General features: G+C 37.1%; 1 protein-coding gene across 1 annotated transcript in view; it reads left to right on the top strand.

Annotated features, from left to right (window-relative positions):
- The window catches only part of ANXA7_5 (Annexin A7), a 60,267-nt gene that overhangs the window by 15,349 nt on the left and 23,814 nt on the right, over nt 1–21,104 (top strand). Inside the window, exons 3-4 of the mRNA XM_035733605.2 lie at nt 17,429–17,523; nt 20,005–20,209. Of these exons, the coding sequence (XP_035587885.1) occupies nt 17,429–17,523; nt 20,005–20,209 (300 nt within the window). The remainder of the gene's footprint in view (nt 1–17,428; nt 17,524–20,004; nt 20,210–21,104) is intronic.

Here is a 21,104-nt window from a genome sequence, read left to right as displayed (position 1 = left end):
ACAAACCAACTTCCATCAAAAGCATTCATTACTTCACAATTCTAAATATACTTCTTTGCCTATTGTTAAGTAGAGTAAAATATAAATCAATCAGGACATTCGAAATAAGAACTCAAGTGGATGCACACTGATGAAGAGTCTAACTTCAACTGCGTACACACATTGTTCAAGAGGGCGAGTACACACTGCAGCACACTGACAGCACGAAAAAATGAAGAGAAATACCTGAAGGACATATTTCAAAAGAACGGCTACCCAATCAACTTCATCGAAAAATACCAACCGCACGCAGCATCAGAACCCAAGTCAAGCACAAAAATCAACAAAAGGATCACCCTACCGTACATACAAGGAATATCAGAAACCGCAACGAGACTGCTGAAAACCTTTGGGATAGGTGTGGCACACAAACCGACAAAATCACTACAATCAATCCTATGCAAACCAAAGGATGAAATAAAAAAGGAAAACAAATCAAACATCATCTACAAAATAAATTGTACCAACTGCGACAAATACTACATCGGACAAAGCGGACGCCCCCTCCATCTTCGCCTACATGAACATCAATTAGCAGTGAAATGTCATGATATCTCTTCACTTATATCAATACACGTGGATAACTACGGACACTCATTCGATTGGAAAAATGTAGAAATCTTAGACAGAGGAAACTCCAAAAACACCAGAGAATTTTTAGAAGCCTGGCACTTAGGTCAATCAACAAACATATTGAAATCAATCCAATTTATCAACCAATCAGGAAAATCATGCATAAATATAGGAACAAAAATCAAACCAATGGGAGACACAACCAAAACAAAGAAGTAAACAATGACAAATTTAAAGTCAATAAGAATCAATCAACATCGAGGTGCAGAGAACAAGCTGTGAAACACATATGGAGAAATTCGAACACTTCACTTCTATCTGAAGTTTGTGCTGATGATGTCGTTCAGAAGAACGATGAAAACTCCACGACCAAGCCATCCAGCTCAGATAACGAAACTCCACCGACTTTAACTAATTCATGAAATTGAGTGACATATCAACCATTGATTGTCTTCAGTGAGTTACTATCTCACAACTCATTATCTGAACTATTGAAATTACCATAATATCCACAAAAACCCCTTCTGATATGAATCAACATATGCTCACTAGTAACTGGCTTCAAGAGGTATTTCCTGAAGTTGTAGTGAGAAGTAGTGACCAATGGAGTTCAATAGGGTCTATTGTGAGATAAAAACTTACTGAAGACAATATTGGACGGTGGCTCAATCTCGTGGATTGGTTGAAGTTAGACATTAACACCATTGGATGCCGACAGGCTTAATGGTTTAGAGGTTAAGCGTCCGCGCGCGAGACTGATAGTTCCTGTGTTCGAATCTCGCAAGGTGGGATCGTGGATGCGCACTGCCAAGGAAAAGTCCCACACTAGAACGAAACAGCCGTCCAGTGCTTTCAGGTTTTTCATGGTGATCTAGCTTCAATTGACTCATGAATCCAATAATTAAACTAGCATAATATCCACAAATAGCCCTTCTGATACCAATTACATTTTTGTTTTAATAAACAATTTGAACATTGAACGTGCATGATTTCTAATTCAAGTTTTTTTATGGAATACATGTGATTAATTATATGTATATTACTAATTAGAACAAAGTACACAATTATATGTTGATTACATTACAACTTCTCATAGTAAACACTTAGTATACATGAAATAATAAACATGAGTTACATGTGCATTCATGAATGTAAAAACACATTAAGAATATAAGAATGATTGTTTTACGTACAATTAGACATGATTTGATTTGATCGATTGGCTAAGTTTCATAGAAACTAACTTCTTACATTATATGCAAAGATGGATAGTAGCTAACAGAGAAATCCAGGACACGCGTTTCGTCTTATTTGAGACTCGTTGGCTGGATGTACATGCATCTCAGAGAGTTGATGTTCACTCTGAGACTCGAACCCAGTATCATTCACTTCAAACGCTATCTCGTTATTCACTTACCTACTGAGTCCTGCTAGCCACTTGCTTGTGCAATCGTGTGAAGTTTAAATTCACATGTTATTGTTTGCTTGAATCTTCCCATTGTGATTTAAGACTGCAATTGATCAGTCTGTTATTGGCATATGTGCATACTGTGCGTATCGCTTTGATATAGCCTTAATTCACAAGCATTATATGCAAAGATGGATATTGGCTAGCAGTGGAATCCAGGACACGCGTTTCGTCCTATTTGGGACTCGTCGGTTTTTGAAATGATTGAAATATTCCATCTCGATAAACATTATCTAGGAGTCGATATTCGTAGATGATAGATGACTGGCAGCAAGTTTTTAATCAACTAAGATTTTGTGTTATATAGCTCATATGCTCCCTCCGTGATTCGAATTACCTGTGTTATCCAGCTCTAGAGAATGAGACGTTATTCAGGTAGAGATTGACCTCCAGTAGTATAACTGAGTTATTCAAAATCAAATTCATATAGAAACTAATTTGTATATGGTCATACGTTATCAGTTTAATACATTAATCAATCATTTTTATTATAGTATCTAGTTATTTGTCCCTAGTCTCGATGCACATTGCTGAAGAGTTTCATTACTGGGTAGAAACGGTTATCTAGAACTTTCATATTTTCAGTGATCGTTTAGCTTAGATTGACTGGTGATTTCAATTGTGACAATTCTACCGTCTTCACAGATCCCCATATTGATTTATTTATTTATCTGATCTTTATTTGTAAATGGTTCAAACAGTACTATTCTATACTTCATGGAAACGCTTTCGAACAAAACATATACTTGCGGTTCCTAAGGTAACTTGTCAAAAAAATGAATTCAACAACTTGGATTACAATGAAATAAGGAATGGTATATTGTTGATATACTTACTTATATACGTTTGTTAACCCTCATGGAGGAGCATAAGCCAACTATCAACATTCTCTAATCAACTCTGTCTTGAGTAATTCTTTTCAATTGTTTCCAATTCCTATTCATCTTTTACATGTCTACTTTGAATACTCCACACAATATGTTCCTTGATCTTATCCTTTCCTTTTCCTATCAGGATTCTAAGTTGGCACTTCCCTCGTGATCCAATCCTATGATTTCCTCAATGTCGTCTTTTACTGATTTCCTCTTTAGTTAGAAGTTGGTTTGTTCTTTCCCATAATAGACTGTTGCTTATGGTATCCGGCCAACAGACATAAAGTATCTTGTATAGACAATTGTTTATAAATACTTGTACCTTTTTTATGATGTTTGTAATAGTTCTGGAAGTTTCAGCCCCGTATAGTATGACTGTCTTGACGTTTGTATTGAAGATTCTGATTTTGATGTTGGTTGAAAGCTTTTCTGGATTCTATATGTTCTTTAGTTGTAGGAATACTGTCCTTCTTTTGTTAATCGATGAATCCCCCTAGATAAGTGGAAGTTCCCACCTGTTTTAAAGTTTATCCATCATGTATGAATACGTTAGTGTTCTTTGTGTTGTGTTTGAGAATTTTGGTTTTTCCTTTGTATATGCTGAGGCCTACTATTTCAGTGGCTGCTGTTACATTGTCTGTTTTTACATGCATTTGTTGGTGTATGAGATGGAAGAGCTAGGTCCATTTCGTCTAGCTGCACCCAAGCTGTTTATTGTACAGTACAATGGAAGATGGTCGCACAAATTCGTGGATTAGTTGAGATTAGATATTAACACAGTTGGGTGCTGGCTCAGTGGTCTAGCGGTTAAGCGTTCGCGCTCAAGGCTGTACGTTCTGGGTTCGAATACCACTAGCGGGGTCGTGGAGTCCCACAGTAGGACAAAACGGCCATCCAGTGCTTTCAGTTATTCAATGGTAGTCTAACATCAATCGGTTCATGATCTCAATCAAAAACCTCCTAGATCCTATTACACACTACAAGCTAGTTATTCTGTAATATTAAAATTACATGATTTCGATAATAACCGGAACACACAACTGTTAAAATAATTTAAGAATTGTGGAATACCTGTAAGAAGAAACATACTGTTATGACCTTGAATCGCTTTTACCCCGTGATACTTGTTATGACTTGACCTTGGTCTGTGTAGTCTAAATTATGACCTTGACGCGTTAGGCTGAGTGGCTTAACCTTGAGTCTAATACGCGTGAGTTCGATTGGGGTAGAGAGAACTATTCTAAATCCTGATTGGTTGGCAAGCACGCGAGTGAAAGAAGACAAGACAGTTGGAACACTAAACTCTGGATTCTCTGAATTCGGATTACTACAAAAATGTACATGAATAAATAAGTGCATATCTTGACCACGACGTACGATAATTTGGAAAAATACAGTTATGTTACGAACAGGGAATTAGGGTAGAAAATACAGTGCAAAATATAATGTTTAAATTACAATATTTTTGGAACAAAAAAGGGTATGCTAATGAATGATACATAGAACGAAAGCTCGTGTTATGTAGAATAAGATAGGGACAAAAATAAATACAAGTGTTTTACAGGTTTTGAATGAAATGCAATAACGTCCCAAGAAAATAGCTTTCGTAATTGTCTGGACTTCTTAATTCCCCGTTCATAACACCTTCCCCCTTAAAAAAAAGAAAAAAAAATGGTTAGTTACTATATACAGGTAAGTGCTGAGATATCATCATTGATATCTTCCTTCGGAAATGTATGTTCTCCTCTTTGGGTCTACCTGTAGAACATCTGGCCTTCTGCGTTTCCGTGATGCTTTCCTAATAGGACCTTGTTCATGTTGCGCAGTCTTCTGAGTTGCTGAGCATTTTATGTCAAAACTGTCCAGAATGATTCTCCACATTGAGTCTAATTTCCCGGTTTTCTGTGAAGTGCCAGCATTTTCCAGTATGTGGTTGACATGGCGTGTCCACTTCTGTCCTTCAACTTCCACCACATACATTACGTTCCCTTGTCTCTTAAGTATGCGTCCACTGGTCCATTGTGGAGGTGAATATCGGAAATCGCGGACGTATACTTTTTGATTTCTTTGGAAAATTCTGCGTTTTGCCCCATGATGGCGATCAAATTGGTTTTCCATCTTTCTGTTTCTTTTTCCGATGTCTATTTGCTGTGGTTTCATGGCATCGAGGGCAGTTTTTACTTTTCTACCAAACATAATTTCTGCTGGGGACATTTGATTTGGTGTTGATGGGTTTGGAGTTGTTCTACAGACCAAGAGAAAGTCATCAAGAATCTCCTCTATCTTTCCCTCCCCTTTTGCCTTCAGTAGCGCTCTTTTGAAGGTATCTACAAACCTTTCGGCCTGACCATTCGATTGTGGATGGTACGGAGGTGAACGGACATGTTTGACTCCAAACCTCTTGCAGAAATCTGAGAAGATGGAAGAAATAAACTGAGTGCCGTTATCTGTCACGAGAACATCTGGAACTCCAAAACGGGAGAATAGTTGCCGTAGCTTCATGATAGTCTGTTGCGAAGTGATTTGATTTATAGGAAACATCTCCGGCCATTTTGAATAAGCATCAACACAAACGAGGAAGTACGTACCCTGGAATGGGCCAGCAAAATCAACATGTATACGCGACCAAGGTTCTTCTGGAGATGGCCAGGAATGTAGTTCAGCTTTTCGTGGACACTTAGAAACCTCAGCACACTTTCTGCACGCACGCACGAAATCTTCGATGTGTTCATCGATATTAGGCCAATATACATAACTTCGAGCAATAGCTTTCATTCTTCCAGTACCTGGATGGGCTGTATGCAGTTGTTTCAGGACGAGTGAGCGTAAGTTATACGGAACCACTACGCGATCAGCAACCATTATACAGTCATTTACGATAGATAAAGATTGGCGTCGTTGATAATACTGTTTCAGTTCATGAGATGTTATACGTGGGGGCCAACCACGCTGGATAAATGTAGATAATCGTCTTAAGATAGGATCGCGGCGAGTGTGTTCAGCGATTCGAGCAGCTGTCACTGGAAGAATTTGTGTTGAATTAAACAACATTCTGCTTACATCTTCTTCCACTGATATAGAAGCGATAACAGTATCTTCGTTTTCAAGCTTATGATTGCTTATTAAGCGCGATAATGCATCAGCATGGCCAAAATCAGAGGTAGATTTGTATTTGATAACGAAATCATAACTCAATAGCATTGTAGCCCATCGTTGGAGGCGGTTTGCGGTATAAACTGGTATACCTTTCTTAGATCCGAAAATTGATAATAGGGGTTTATGATCAGTGATTAAGGTAAATTTTCTGCCATGCAGCATCTTGTGAAACTTTTTTACTGCGAAAATTAATGCCAATCCTTCTTTCTCAATTTGGCTGTACTTGCGTTCTGCTGAAGTCAATGTTCTGGAAGCATGTGCGATAGCCTTTTCTTTTCCATCTGGAAACTTATGGGATATGACGGCACCGATACCATAGTCAGAAGCATCTGCAGCAACAACGATTTCCAGCGAGGGATCAAAATATGTAAGAAGTAGATCCGACGTTAATAATGACTTCACTTCGTCAAAACATTTTTGACACTTAGTGGACCAATTCCATTTTACATTACTGGATAATAATTGGTTCATGGGTGCCCGGAGGCGATGCAATTGTGGCAAGAAATTACTGTAATAACTGATAAGACCAAGGAAGGAACGCAGAGTTGCTACATTCGATGGGGGAGGCATATTTTGGATAGCTCGTACATTTTCCGGATCCGGGCGTCGTCCATTTTTGTCGAAAACAAAACCAAGATATTTCACCGAGTTCATGAAGAATGTACACTTCTCTTCTTTTAGATAGAATCCACACTCAGATATTTTGGTTAAAACAGTATCGAGTCGATTGAATAACTCGGACTTACTGGAACCTGTAACGATTACATCATCCAAATAGACAGCGACTCCTGGCAAATTAGCCAACATAGTGTCCATTATTTGTTGAAAGATAGCTGGTGCTGGTTTCACACCAAAAGGTAAACGCTTATATTGGTAAAGACCTCTGTGGGTGTTAATCGTCAGTAATGGTTGGGAGGCTGGATCAACTTCTATCTGGAGATATGCGTCAGCCAGGTCAATTTTAGCAAAACACTTTCCTCCATTTAGTTTGATGAATAAATCTTCCTGTATGGGAAGTGGATACGTGTGATCTTCTAGAGCATTATTTAGACCAGTGGAAAAATCAGCACATATGCGAACAGTTCCATTTGCTTTTCTCACGACCACTATGGGTGCAGCCCACGATGAATAATTTACTGGCTCAATAACACATAGTGCTTCTAACCTGTCCAATTCTTGGTCAACGACTGACAGAGCAGCATAAGGCACTGGTCGTTTCGGTCTGAAAATGGGCTTTGCATTTTCCTTTAGTGATAAGGATACTTTGGTGAATTTATAACAGCCCAGTTTGTTTTGAAATACACATGCATGTTTTTGTCGAAGATGATTTATGTAAGATACGGACGACAATTGAGAGGAAACAGAAGACTTTGATGTAGACATAACATTAGAAAGAAGTACATGAGATTCCGAAGTTTCACTAGCGCATACTTTGTCTGAAGTATTCGATTTGGAAATTTTATGAGAAGGCAATGAATCAGCGGTATTTGATTTGACATGGTGAGAACACATAACATTTGAATTGTTTGATTCAGAAAGATCATAAGAACATGTTTCATCAGAAGCATTTAATTCGTTAATATCCAGAGAGGATGATTCGTCGGAGGCATTTGATTTAGAAATATTATTAGGGATTTGGATAGACTCATAGGAAACATTTTGAGAACATACCTCATCTAATAATTTATTCAAAGTATCAACACGTGCAATCCAATCTAATCCCAATAGATCTAAATCGTGTCGATTTGTTAGATAACAAACATCTGTAAATTTACTTCCCATAAGTTGAACATTGCATAGAACCTCTCCTGTCAACTTTACTATGTCTCCTGACGCATTTCGGGCGACATGTTCCGTCGGTCGGATGGATGGGCATCCTAACTTGTGCCATGTGTTCTTTGAAATCAACGTGACATCAGAAGCAGTGTCCAACTGAAGTCGTATAAGTTTTTCATTTACTAATAAATTTACAAATTTCCACCTATTTTTAAATCCAACTTTAAAGGTTGCAAACGTGGTTTTAATTTGACTGTTTGATCGTTGCTTTGAATTTTCACTACGATGTTTAGTCTTGCGTTTATTTAACGAACAATGACCTTCTTTGTGGCCAATGCGATGACATTTGCGGCATTTATGATTCTTAAACGGACAGAATTTTGCAAAATGCCATGCTCCGCAGAACCAGCATGGTGATGGGGGGTTGGCAGGTTGTTTCCTGCTTGTACAGTTTTGTTTCGATGATTTTATGGATCGGAGCGCATTAATTGAATCAGAACCGGAAGGTTTACCCTTCTGTTGCACCATCGCAGTGTCATGCTTGAGATTAAGTAACCGCTGACATTCGGTTGTAACCATTTGTAATGTCATATTTGGTTCTTGTTCAATGCGTGCCAAAATTCTGGTACGGACATCTGCATCTTCTTCATTCTTTAGACCACATATGAAAATCAAGCATTTAAATTGGTCCGCTGTGATTTCGTTTATTTTGAAGCGTTCGCACTGTCGATTTACCTTCCCGGCATACGTGAGATAATCGTTCTCTGGAGATTTTGTTATTTGGAAACATTTATAGCGAGTATTAAATAATGAGGACTGTTCATCGAAAATATCAGATAAAATCTGGACTGTATCTTTGAATGATACATCTCGTGGATTTTGCGGCAAGATAAAATTTACATATTTATTATATTCCTGTGTTCCCAGTCTTCTTAAGAGTAAGCGGACTTTTGCTGCGTCATCAAGATGCGAGCATTCAACGCGGAAAATATCTTCACAACGGTGAAACCACGAACTGAAAATGATATTAGCTTCAGGATCATACTGGAATTCAGAAATAGAATTTATGATGCTTTCATGTTTATCTGATTGACAAGCTGAGGACGACTGTAATGAGAACATTCGTGCGAATGCATCCAAAAGCTTCGTCTGATTTGCCTCATTTTGAGCTTGCTGCATTTGAAGAATAGTTTTAAGGTCATCCAATGAAACGGGCATTTTGTACTGGATCAATCAATATAGGAAAGGAAAAAAAAATTCTCCGTCGCCAGTTGTTATGACCTTGAATCGCTTTTACCCCGTGATACTTGTTATGACTTGACCTTGGTCTGTGTAGTCTAAATTATGACCTTGACGCGTTAGGCTGAGTGGCTTAACCTTGAGTCTAATACGCGTGAGTTCGATTGGGGTAGAGAGAACTATTCTAAATCCTGATTGGTTGGCAAGCACGCGAGTGAAAGAAGACAAGACAGTTGGAACACTAAACTCTGGATTCTCTGAATTCGGATTACTACAAAAATGTACATGAATAAATAAGTGCATATCTTGACCACGACGTACGATAATTTGGAAAAATACAGTTATGTTACGAACAGGGAATTAGGGTAGAAAATACAGTGCAAAATATAATGTTTAAATTACAATATTTTTGGAACAAAAAAGGGTATGCTAATGAATGATACATAGAACGAAAGCTCGTGTTATGTAGAATAAGATAGGGACAAAAATAAATACAAGTGTTTTACAGGTTTTGAATGAAATGCAATAACGTCCCAAGAAAATAGCTTTCGTAATTGTCTGGACTTCTTAATTCCCCGTTCATAACACCTTCCCCCTTAAAAAAAAGAAAAAAAAATGGTTAGTTACTATATACAGGTAAGTGCTGAGATATCATCATTGATATCTTCCTTCGGAAATGTATGTTCTCCTCTTTGGGTCTACCTGTAGAACATCTGGCCTTCTGCGTTTCCGTGATGCTTTCCTAATAGGACCTTGTTCATGTTGCGCAGTCTTCTGAGTTGCTGAGCATTTTATGTCAAAACTGTCCAGAATGATTCTCCACATTGAGTCTAATTTCCCGGTTTTCTGTGAAGTGCCAGCATTTTCCAGTATGTGGTTGACATGGCGTGTCCACTTCTGTCCTTCAACTTCCACCACATACATTACGTTCCCTTGTCTCTTAAGTATGCGTCCACTGGTCCATTGTGGAGGTGAATATCGGAAATCGCGGACGTATACTTTTTGATTTCTTTGGAAAATTCTGCGTTTTGCCCCATGATGGCGATCAAATTGGTTTTCCATCTTTCTGTTTCTTTTTCCGATGTCTATTTGCTGTGGTTTCATGGCATCGAGGGCAGTTTTTACTTTTCTACCAAACATAATTTCTGCTGGGGACATTTGATTTGGTGTTGATGGGTTTGGAGTTGTTCTACAGACCAAGAGAAAGTCATCAAGAATCTCCTCTATCTTTCCCTCCCCTTTTGCCTTCAGTAGCGCTCTTTTGAAGGTATCTACAAACCTTTCGGCCTGACCATTCGATTGTGGATGGTACGGAGGTGAACGGACATGTTTGACTCCAAACCTCTTGCAGAAATCTGAGAAGATGGAAGAAATAAACTGAGTGCCGTTATCTGTCACGAGAACATCTGGAACTCCAAAACGGGAGAATAGTTGCCGTAGCTTCATGATAGTCTGTTGCGAAGTGATTTGATTTATAGGAAAAATCTCCGGCCATTTTGAATAAGCATCAACACAAACGAGGAAGTACGTACCCTGGAATGGGCCAGCAAAATCAACATGTATACGCGACCAAGGTTCTTCTGGAGATGGCCAGGAATGTAGTTCAGCTTTTCGTGGACACTTAGAAACCTCAGCACACTTTCTGCACGCACGCACGAAATCTTCGATGTGTTCATCGATATTAGGCCAATATACATAACTTCGAGCAATAGCTTTCATTCTTCCAGTACCTGGATGGGCTGTATGCAGTTGTTTCAGGACGAGTGAGCGTAAGTTATACGGAACCACTACGCGATCAGCAACCATTATACAGTCATTTACGATAGATAAAGATTGGCGTCGTTGATAATACTGTTTCAGTTCATGAGATGTTATACGTGGGGGCCAACCACGCTGGATAAATGTAGATAATCGTCTTAAGATAGGATCGCGGCGAGTGTGTTCAGCGATTCGAGCAGCTGTCACTGGAAGAATTTGTGTTGAATTAAACAACATTCTGCTTACATCTTCTTCCACTGATATAGAAGCGATAACAGTATCTTCGTTTTCAAGCTTATGATTGCTTATTAAGCGCGATAATGCATCAGCATGGCCAAAATCAGAGGTAGATTTGTATTTGATAACGAAATCATAACTCAATAGCATTGTAGCCCATCGTTGGAGGCGGTTTGCGGTATAAACTGGTATACCTTTCTTAGATCCGAAAATTGATAATAGGGGTTTATGATCAGTGATTAAGGTAAATTTTCTGCCATGCAGCATCTTGTGAAACTTTTTTACTGCGAAAATTAATGCCAATCCTTCTTTCTCAATTTGGCTGTACTTGCGTTCTGCTGAAGTCAATGTTCTGGAAGCATGTGCGATAGCCTTTTCTTTTCCATCTGGAAACTTATGGGATATGACGGCACCGATACCATAGTCAGAAGCATCTGCAGCAACAACGATTTCCAGCGAGGGATCAAAATATGTAAGAAGTAGATCCGACGTTAATAATGACTTCACTTCGTCAAAACATTTTTGACACTTAGTGGACCAATTCCATTTTACATTACTGGATAATAATTGGTTCATGGGTGCCCGGAGGCGATGCAATTGTGGCAAGAAATTACTGTAATAACTGATAAGACCAAGGAAGGAACGCAGAGTTGCTACATTCGATGGGGGAGGCATATTTTGGATAGCTCGTACATTTTCCGGATCCGGGCGTCGTCCATTTTTGTCGAAAACAAAACCAAGATATTTCACCGAGTTCATGAAGAATGTACACTTCTCTTCTTTTAGATAGAATCCACACTCAGATATTTTGGTTAAAACAGTATCGAGTCGATTGAATAACTCGGACTTACTGGAACCTGTAACGATTACATCATCCAAATAGACAGCGACTCCTGGCAAATTAGCCAACATAGTGTCCATTATTTGTTGAAAGATAGCTGGTGCTGGTTTCACACCAAAAGGTAAACGCTTATATTGGTAAAGACCTCTGTGGGTGTTAATCGTCAGTAATGGTTGGGAGGCTGGATCAACTTCTATCTGGAGATATGCGTCAGCCAGGTCAATTTTAGCAAAACACTTTCCTCCATTTAGTTTGATGAATAAATCTTCCTGTATGGGAAGTGGATACGTGTGATCTTCTAGAGCATTATTTAGACCAGTGGAAAAATCAGCACATATGCGAACAGTTCCATTTGCTTTTCTCACGACCACTATGGGTGCAGCCCACGATGAATAATTTACTGGCTCAATAACACATAGTGCTTCTAACCTGTCCAATTCTTGGTCAACGACTGACAGAGCAGCATAAGGCACTGGTCGTTTCGGTCTGAAAATGGGCTTTGCATTTTCCTTTAGTGATAAGGATACTTTGGTGAATTTATAACAGCCCAGTTTGTTTTGAAATACACATGCATGTTTTTGTCGAAGATGATTTATGTAAGATACGGACGACAATTGAGAGGAAACAGAAGACTTTGATGTAGACATAACATTAGAAAGAAGTACATGAGATTCCGAAGTTTCACTAGCGCATACTTTGTCTGAAGTATTCGATTTGGAAATTTTATGAGAAGGCAATGAATCAGCGGTATTTGATTTGACATGGTGAGAACACATAACATTTGAATTGTTTGATTCAGAAAGATCATAAGAACATGTTTCATCAGAAGCATTTAATTCGTTAATATCCAGAGAGGATGATTCGTCGGAGGCATTTGATTTAGAAATATTATTAGGGATTTGGATAGACTCATAGGAAACATTTTGAGAACATACCTCATCTAATAATTTATTCAAAGTATCAACACGTGCAATCCAATCTAATCCCAATAGATCTAAATCGTGTCGATTTGTTAGATAACAAACATCTGTAAATTTACTTCCCATAAGTTGAACATTGCATAGAACCTCTCCTGTCAACTTTACTATGTCTCCTGACGCATTTCGGGCGACATGTTCCGTCGGTCGGATGGATGGGCATCCTAACTTGTGCCATGTGTTCTTTGAAATCAACGTGACATCAGAAGCAGTGTCCAACTGAAGTCGTATAAGTTTTTCATTTACTAATAAATTTACAAATTTCCGCCTATTTTTAAATCCAACTTTAAAGGTTGCAAACGTGGTTTTAATTTGACTGTTTGATCGTTGCTTTGAATTTTCACTACGATGTTTAGTCTTGCGTTTATTTAACGAACAATGACCTTCTTTGTGGCCAATGCGATGACATTTGCGGCATTTATGATTCTTAAACGGACAGAATTTTGCAAAATGCCATGCTCCGCAGAACCAGCATGGTGATGGGGGGTTGGCAGGTTGTTTCCTGCTTGTACAGTTTTGTTTCGATGATTTTATGGATCGGAGCGCATTAATTGAATCAGAACCGGAAGGTTTACCCTTCTGTTGCACCATCGCAGTGTCATGCTTGAGATTAAGTAACCGCTGACATTCGGTTGTAACCATTTGTAATGTCATATTTGGTTCTTGTTCAATGCGTGCCAAAATTCTGGTACGGACATCTGCATCTTCTTCATTCTTTAGACCACATATGAAAATCAAGCATTTAAATTGGTCCGCTGTGATTTCGTTTATTTTGAAGCGTTCGCACTGTCGATTTACCTTCCCGGCATACGTGAGATAATCGTTCTCTGGAGATTTTGTTATTTGGAAACATTTATAGCGAGTATTAAATAATGAGGACTGTTCATCGAAAATATCAGATAAAATCTGGACTGTATCTTTGAATGATACATCTCGTGGATTTTGCGGCAAGATAAAATTTACATATTTATTATATTCCTGTGTTCCCAGTCTTCTTAAGAGTAAGCGGACTTTTGCTGCGTCATCAAGATGCGAGCATTCAACGCGGAAAATATCTTCACAACGGTGAAACCACGAACTGAAAATGATATTAGCTTCAGGATCATACTGGAATTCAGAAATAGAATTTATGATGCTTTCATGTTTATCTGATTGACAAGCTGAGGACGACTGTAATGAGAACATTCGTGCGAATGCATCCAAAAGCTTCGTCTGATTTGCCTCATTTTGAGCTTGCTGCATTTGAAGAATAGTTTTAAGGTCATCCAATGAAACGGGCATTTTGTACTGGATCAATCAATATAGGAAAGGAAAAAAAAATTCTCCGTCGCCAGTTGTTATGACCTTGAATCGCTTTTACCCCGTGATACTTGTTATGACTTGACCTTGGTCTGTGTAGTCTAAATTATGACCTTGACGCGTTAGGCTGAGTGGCTTAACCTTGAGTCTAATACGCGTGAGTTCGATTGGGGTAGAGAGAACTATTCTAAATCCTGATTGGTTGGCAAGCACGCGAGTGAAAGAAGACAAGACAGTTGGAACACTAAACTCTGGATTCTCTGAATTCGGATTACTACAAAAATGTACATGAATAAATAAGTGCATATCTTGACCACGACGTACGATAATTTGGAAAAATACAGTTATGTTACGAACAGGGAATTAGGGTAGAAAATACAGTGCAAAATATAATGTTTAAATTACAATATTTTTGGAACAAAAAAGGGTATGCTAATGAATGATACATAGAACGAAAGCTCGTGTTATGTAGAATAAGATAGGGACAAAAATAAATACAAGTGTTTTACAGGTTTTGAATGAAATGCAATAACGTCCCAAGAAAATAGCTTTCGTAATTGTCTGGACTTCTTAATTCCCCGTTCATAACACATACATAGACTTATACTTGTAGAATGAGTTCGCATATACATTGTTATTAAACGATTGAATTTATAATCTCATTTAACTCATTTTAACCGTGATTACATCATCTACCAGTTGTAGGAGCGGGTACTATGTCAAACCTACATAGTTTATTCTAGCTTACGGACAAGCTAGTTTATCCATTCTAATCAAGCTACATTTTGTATATGTTAATTATTGGCTAATCAACCTTAACTGTATTTATGTGAGCGCATATATGTGTGCCCTTCTTATCTTATTTACTATATATCTGTAACTTATGTTTGTGTGACTATAAATATTGATTCATTCTTGGAGTTGGCTCACACGCCTTTGCCAACCTGCTTCGTTCTTCCATCTTTGTTTCATCACCTTGATTGCCTGTTCAAATCAGTGATGTGTCCATGAGATATACATATTCAAAATCTATTCTCGTATTTGGCTTATTTAATTCCGTTATTCGCTAACGCGGATTAAGTCGATAATCCTATACGAGAATTAGCGATATATATATATATATATATATATATATATATATATATATATATATATATATATATATTTCGACAGCAATTATTCATACGATCTAAATAAAGACAGATCCTGGGTCACAAAAAACACAAACATGAACCAAAACAAAGAAGTAAACAATGACGGGTTCAAGGTCAACAAGAACTAATCTAATATCGAGGTGTACAGGACAAACTGTGAACCACATGTGTAGAAATCTGAACATTTCGATTCTACATGAAATTTGTGCTGATGATGTCGTTCAGAAGAACGACACAAAGTTTCACAATCAATCATACTGAGGACCAATAAAGATTCAGAGTAGATACAGGGTTACTAGTTCTTGTTGATGTGTTATTGGTTTAGTAGAGGGACAGAATCATATAAGTCGGTATTTTGATTGGTGACTTCATCACATGATAATAGATAGAGCCATAAATTGTAACAGTTTTGTATTGCATCATTTTGTTGTCATATACATACTTCTTCATTCTTCGAATTCTGTTGTTATTCCATTGCTTCACTGTTTCCCTTTACCGATCTCTTCAATTTAATCTTCTTCTAACAGGTTTTACATTTCGGATTGCGGCTACATACTACTTATATCTTTCAATATAAGTAGTCTATATCATAGTCATATAATTATCTAATTTCTTTCGTTACTTTTCATCATAACTATGTAAAAAGTGGAAAATTCTGTTTTTCTTTCATCATTAATTATTCATTGTTATAAGTTCTAATTGGGCGTGATTGACTATCTCAATTACAAGATAAAATGAATTATCTTTGAAAAGCTTATAATCATGCATAAACAGTGTAAACATAGTAACCAGACAAACTTCATCAGTGTTTTTTTATCACATGATAACCCGAAAACTAATGAGAAAATAATAGTTTAAGGAGGCTTGACGTTGGTGTATTGGTCATTGGCATATAGATATTCATATAGAAGGCTGTGGAGATTACTGAATCTGTGGTTTTGTATTTATTTATTAATATTTACTTGAACACATAGGTATTGGTATAAAAGGGGCACCGAATAGATATGCACTACACAAGTCACTTGGTTTGTGTGTGGCTTATGATACTGATAGGGAGCTCAAACCGAAGTAGGTGGTTTTTTAGGGAGCCACACCCAGAGCCTTCGACTTAAAGGTCTGATTCACAAGACAGTGGAGCAGCGTAAGAAGATGCAGTCCCATAGTAGCCGGCAATCAATGATTGGTTCAGACGCGTTTTTTCCTTCAGGATACTAGAGTCCATGTGTACCATTAGTTTGGAATGATAGTTTTCCAACTCCCCTATGTGGATACTCCATATCCACCAACCCAATTATAGCGCCGGACATTCTCTTTCCGTCCTCTCAATTTCGTAAACAATAGTAATGCTGCGAGAAGGCTGTGAGTAGGAATTCCCTGGCAGTGGCTGTATACGTATGTCCATGTGAGAGTATTTCGGGAAAGAGAGCTGACTCTCCTCACCCTTGGCCGTTCCAGTACATTTGGGAGCAGTTTTTTTTTTTTATCATGGACTGACTTAAGTTAGATATCCATTAAAAACCAGAAGGCATTTGACAACTATTTCGTCATAGAATTGGATTTTTTTAAGGCAGTTTTCATCTTTTGTTTTAACCAGAGATTGAACTGAACACCTTCAGGGTATTTAGCAAGTATTTGACGTTCAGACTGTTGAGTTTATCTTCGTTGGTTTACAACTTACAGTATTGCAAAACCTTCGTTCATACGTAATACTACAATTAATGAAGGTAGAAATATACTAGATTGAAGTGTCTTTTTGTTTGAAGGTGTGTTTTATTATTGTCATATAGGCATATAAAATACATGGAATGGATCTAGCATTTGAAATCTAGGATACTTGTGTATTGTTATTTGAAACTTGTCAGTTGAATGTACCTGCATACCAAAGTTGATATTCACTCTGGAACTTGAATCTAGTACCGTTCGCTTCAAATACCACTAAGTTATCCACTTAGCTAATAAGCTTCAATAACCACTCACTTGCCAAGTAATTGAAAAAAACATTTTCGTACACTCTTTTTTTCTTTCTGTATTTTCATTAGGAACTGATGAACATCGTATCATTAATGTTTTGGGTTATCGTAATTCTATTCAACGAATTCAAATAGGAGAAACGTTTAAAGCAATGTATGGAAAGGTAAATTGATAGTAATCATAATTGTGTGTTACTTACTTACTTACGTCTGTTACTCCTCATGGAGGAGCATAGTCCAACTACCAGCATTTTCCATCCAATCCTGTCTTGCCCAATCCTTTTCAGTTGTCATTCATCTTTTTCCTTTCTGCTTCTATTTCCCGACGTAATGTGCTATTTGACCTTCGTCTTTTTCGCTTCCCTTGGAGATTCCAAGTTAGAGCTTACCTTGTGATTCAGTTCGGTGATTTCTGTATTGTATGTCCTATCCACTTTCAACGTCTTTTCCTACTTTCCTCTTCAGCTAGAAGCTGGTTTGTTCTCTCCAACAGAAGGCTGTTGCTGATGGTATCCTGCCAATGGATGTTGAGTATCATGTGTAGACAACTATTTGTAAATACTTGTAATTTGCTGGTGATGGTTGTAGTAGTTCTCGAAGTTTCAGCTCCGTGCAGTAAAACTGTCTTGACGTTTGTATTAAAGATTGTGACTTTGATATTAGTTGAAAGTTATTTTGAGTTCCATATGTTCTTCAGTTGTAGGAATGCTGCCATTGCTTTGTCAAATCTTGCATTCACATCTGCATCAGATCTCCCTTGTTCATTGATGAAGCTTCCTAGATATCTGAACGTTCTCATATTTTCCAGAGTTTCTCCATCATGTGTGAATGGGTTGGTGTTTTTTGTGTGTTGTATTTGAGGATCTTGGTTTTTCCTTTGTGTGTGCTGAGTCCTAAAGATTTGTATTATGTAAACATTGTATATTACTACAGATAATTTAAGAAGTAATTGATGATAGAGTTCGAACTCCAACAAATAAATTGTATCACTTTATAGAGTTTGTAAAGATCATAGAATTTATAGCTTTTATATCATGAACTGATCTTAATGAAACACCACGATTGAAAACCTGGCATTATTAGATACCGTTGGATACCTGGCCAGTGGTCTATGTAATAAGACCGAAAGTCCTGAGATTGATTCCCAGATAAAGGATTGTGAATGCGTAATCCTGAGCAGTTTCATACTAAGATGAAACGATCGTTTAGTGCTTTCAAGTACTCAGTGGTGATTTAGGTCTTAATTCCAATATCAAATTGTGATTGTATGTTTGAAAAATTCTTGATCAACTGAAATCTGTTCAACATGATAGTATTCACTAGTTGATTCATAGTTCAAGTAAGACTTGAAACCAATTACAAGAAGCTAATAAATAACAACAAAGTAAATGGTCATATATAGAGGTAGGATTATCAAAATATCAGAAGGGGTTTTTGTGGATATTATATTGATTTTAATGGTTGAGATCATGAGTCGATTGAAGCTAGACCACTATGGAAAACCTGGAAGCACTGGACGGCCATTTCATCCTAATATGGAATTCTTCAACAGTGCTCATCGACAATCCCGCACTCCTTGAACAGTAGATTCCGATCCGTATCGAGTGTGAGACAGTTATCCATCTGAGGCAATGAATGAAGAGTTGCTCAAGATCATGGACCGATTGATGTTTAGTGGTCTAAAGATTTAAGCATTTGCACACGTCACAGAAGGTCCTGAGTTCGAGTCCCGCGAAACTCACGTCCTACATCTCAATACTGACCATTATTCAACTTTAATAAAAAAAATATGAAACTTAGTATAAGGGTTTCTTAACGAATGCATTCAATTCTATTATAGCGTAGAAATTTATCTGAACTATAAAAGCAACTTATAGGCATTTTCATAGTTAAATTCAAAAGTCAATCTAAGTTACATCACTACTGAAAACTTGACATCACTGAATGATTGTTTCGTTCTAATATGAAACTCCAGTAATTCCAAACGTTCATTGATGATCTTACTTTAAACTGACTTGTCAATTCAATTATGAAAATACTATAATCTCTAAAAAACTGATCTCTTCTTGTAATGAGACTATAATTAAGTGACCTTTAGAATGTTCGCCTAGTAAATAAGACCAAATGAGGGTTATAAACCAGTATGGGTGTTATAACTTGTGACCTCCGATTGGAGAGCAGTGGATTATCGATCCGACCAACGTGCGAGCAGCCTAGACTTCTGATTGGTTCTGCTTCCTGCCTAGCCCAGCCAGTTAAGTTCAGAACACCAATCTCAGCCTCTGCAATATGAATAGTTTAGTTATTTAACAACAAAAGAATCCCCAAATTACCATTCATTACGTTTATCGTCACTTAACAATGAGAAACTAGAATTATGATTTACAGTTGATGGTTAAGTTTAGGAATTAGATTTTTGAAGGGATTTACATCATGAATTGACATTAACTATATTACCAAAATGCTATTGAACCGAATGAATTACGCGCCAAAATCCAACACCTGTTATCTTAAATCTGATTGGTTCTTTCATAAATTATAGTTTCGCGCTTCTTATCGTTTTAACAAAAAATAATTCAATGTTTCAATTGTTTATATAAAACATTTAATAAATATATTTTTCAATTTTTTTTGTTTTAAAATAGGATTTAATAGATGAATTATCTAGTGAAACAAGCGGTCATTTTAAAAAACTACTTAAAATGTTATTAACTGATATAGATATAGTGAATGCACGTGCATTATATAAAGCAATTAATGGTGCAGGTACTGATGAAGAAACAATTATTGAAGTTTTATGTACATCAACTAATACTGAAATTGAAAATATTAAACAAGCATATCAATATGGTAAGTAGATTTAAGTAGTCTGTTGAATTAAGATAGTAAAAAAAAATGTATTATAATAACGTTGACGTTTGACATAAAAACTGTTGGATACCAACTGGCTCAGTAGTCTAGAGGTTCAATGTTCGCATGCAAGACCAATAGGTTCTGGGTTCGAATCTAGTGAGGCAGGATCGTGGATGTGCATTGTTGAAGAGTGTCACAATTGGATGGAACGGCCATCCATAACTTCTAAGTTTCGAATGGTAGTCTAATATCAATTGGTTCATGACCTCAATTATAAAGATTTTGTTGGAGTATTCTCAATTGTATCTCTCATCAAAATCTTTAAATACTTAGAAATGTCAAGGAATGTTTTATCCAGTTAACGTTGAATAGAATCTTAGCAGAAATATCTGAGAAATGCAGAATCATATCTTTTGTGTTCAAATTTTCATGTAGATTTAGCCAATGGTTATTAGCAAGTGGCTAGGAAATCACTTTTGAAGTACAGTAATCTTACACCTTAATAATACAATATTCTCAACTTGTTTTCCATCCTTCTAAGCATACTTGAGAGTTATCAAAATTTAGACTCTTTAGATGTCTTGCCACTGTTTTAAGCTTCATACCTACTGGAATCTTTTCAATTGATAGAGTTTTGTTCTCTCACCTGGATAGTTTGGTCATGGAGCTTTCATCGTTCTTTTGAACGATCTCATCAACACAAATTTCTGATAGAACTTCTACCATCCATCTCATAAAACAAAACTTCATCAAAATCATCCACTTGAGTTACAAGTCTTCTTCATCATCTCAAAATCTTTTCAATTATTTCCTAATATCATATAGTGCATTAGAGTTGGAAGTTACATGACTAAAATAAAGTATTTGAAACAACAGCGATTTGTCTTAGAAT

This window comes from Schistosoma haematobium, chromosome 6 (assembly GCF_000699445.3).
Source record: "Schistosoma haematobium chromosome 6, whole genome shotgun sequence".
In the NCBI taxonomy this organism is placed as follows: Eukaryota; Metazoa; Platyhelminthes; class Trematoda; order Strigeidida; family Schistosomatidae; genus Schistosoma; species Schistosoma haematobium.
Note: the sequence above shows the minus strand (reverse complement) of the source record. Positions and strands in the feature narration are given on the sequence as shown.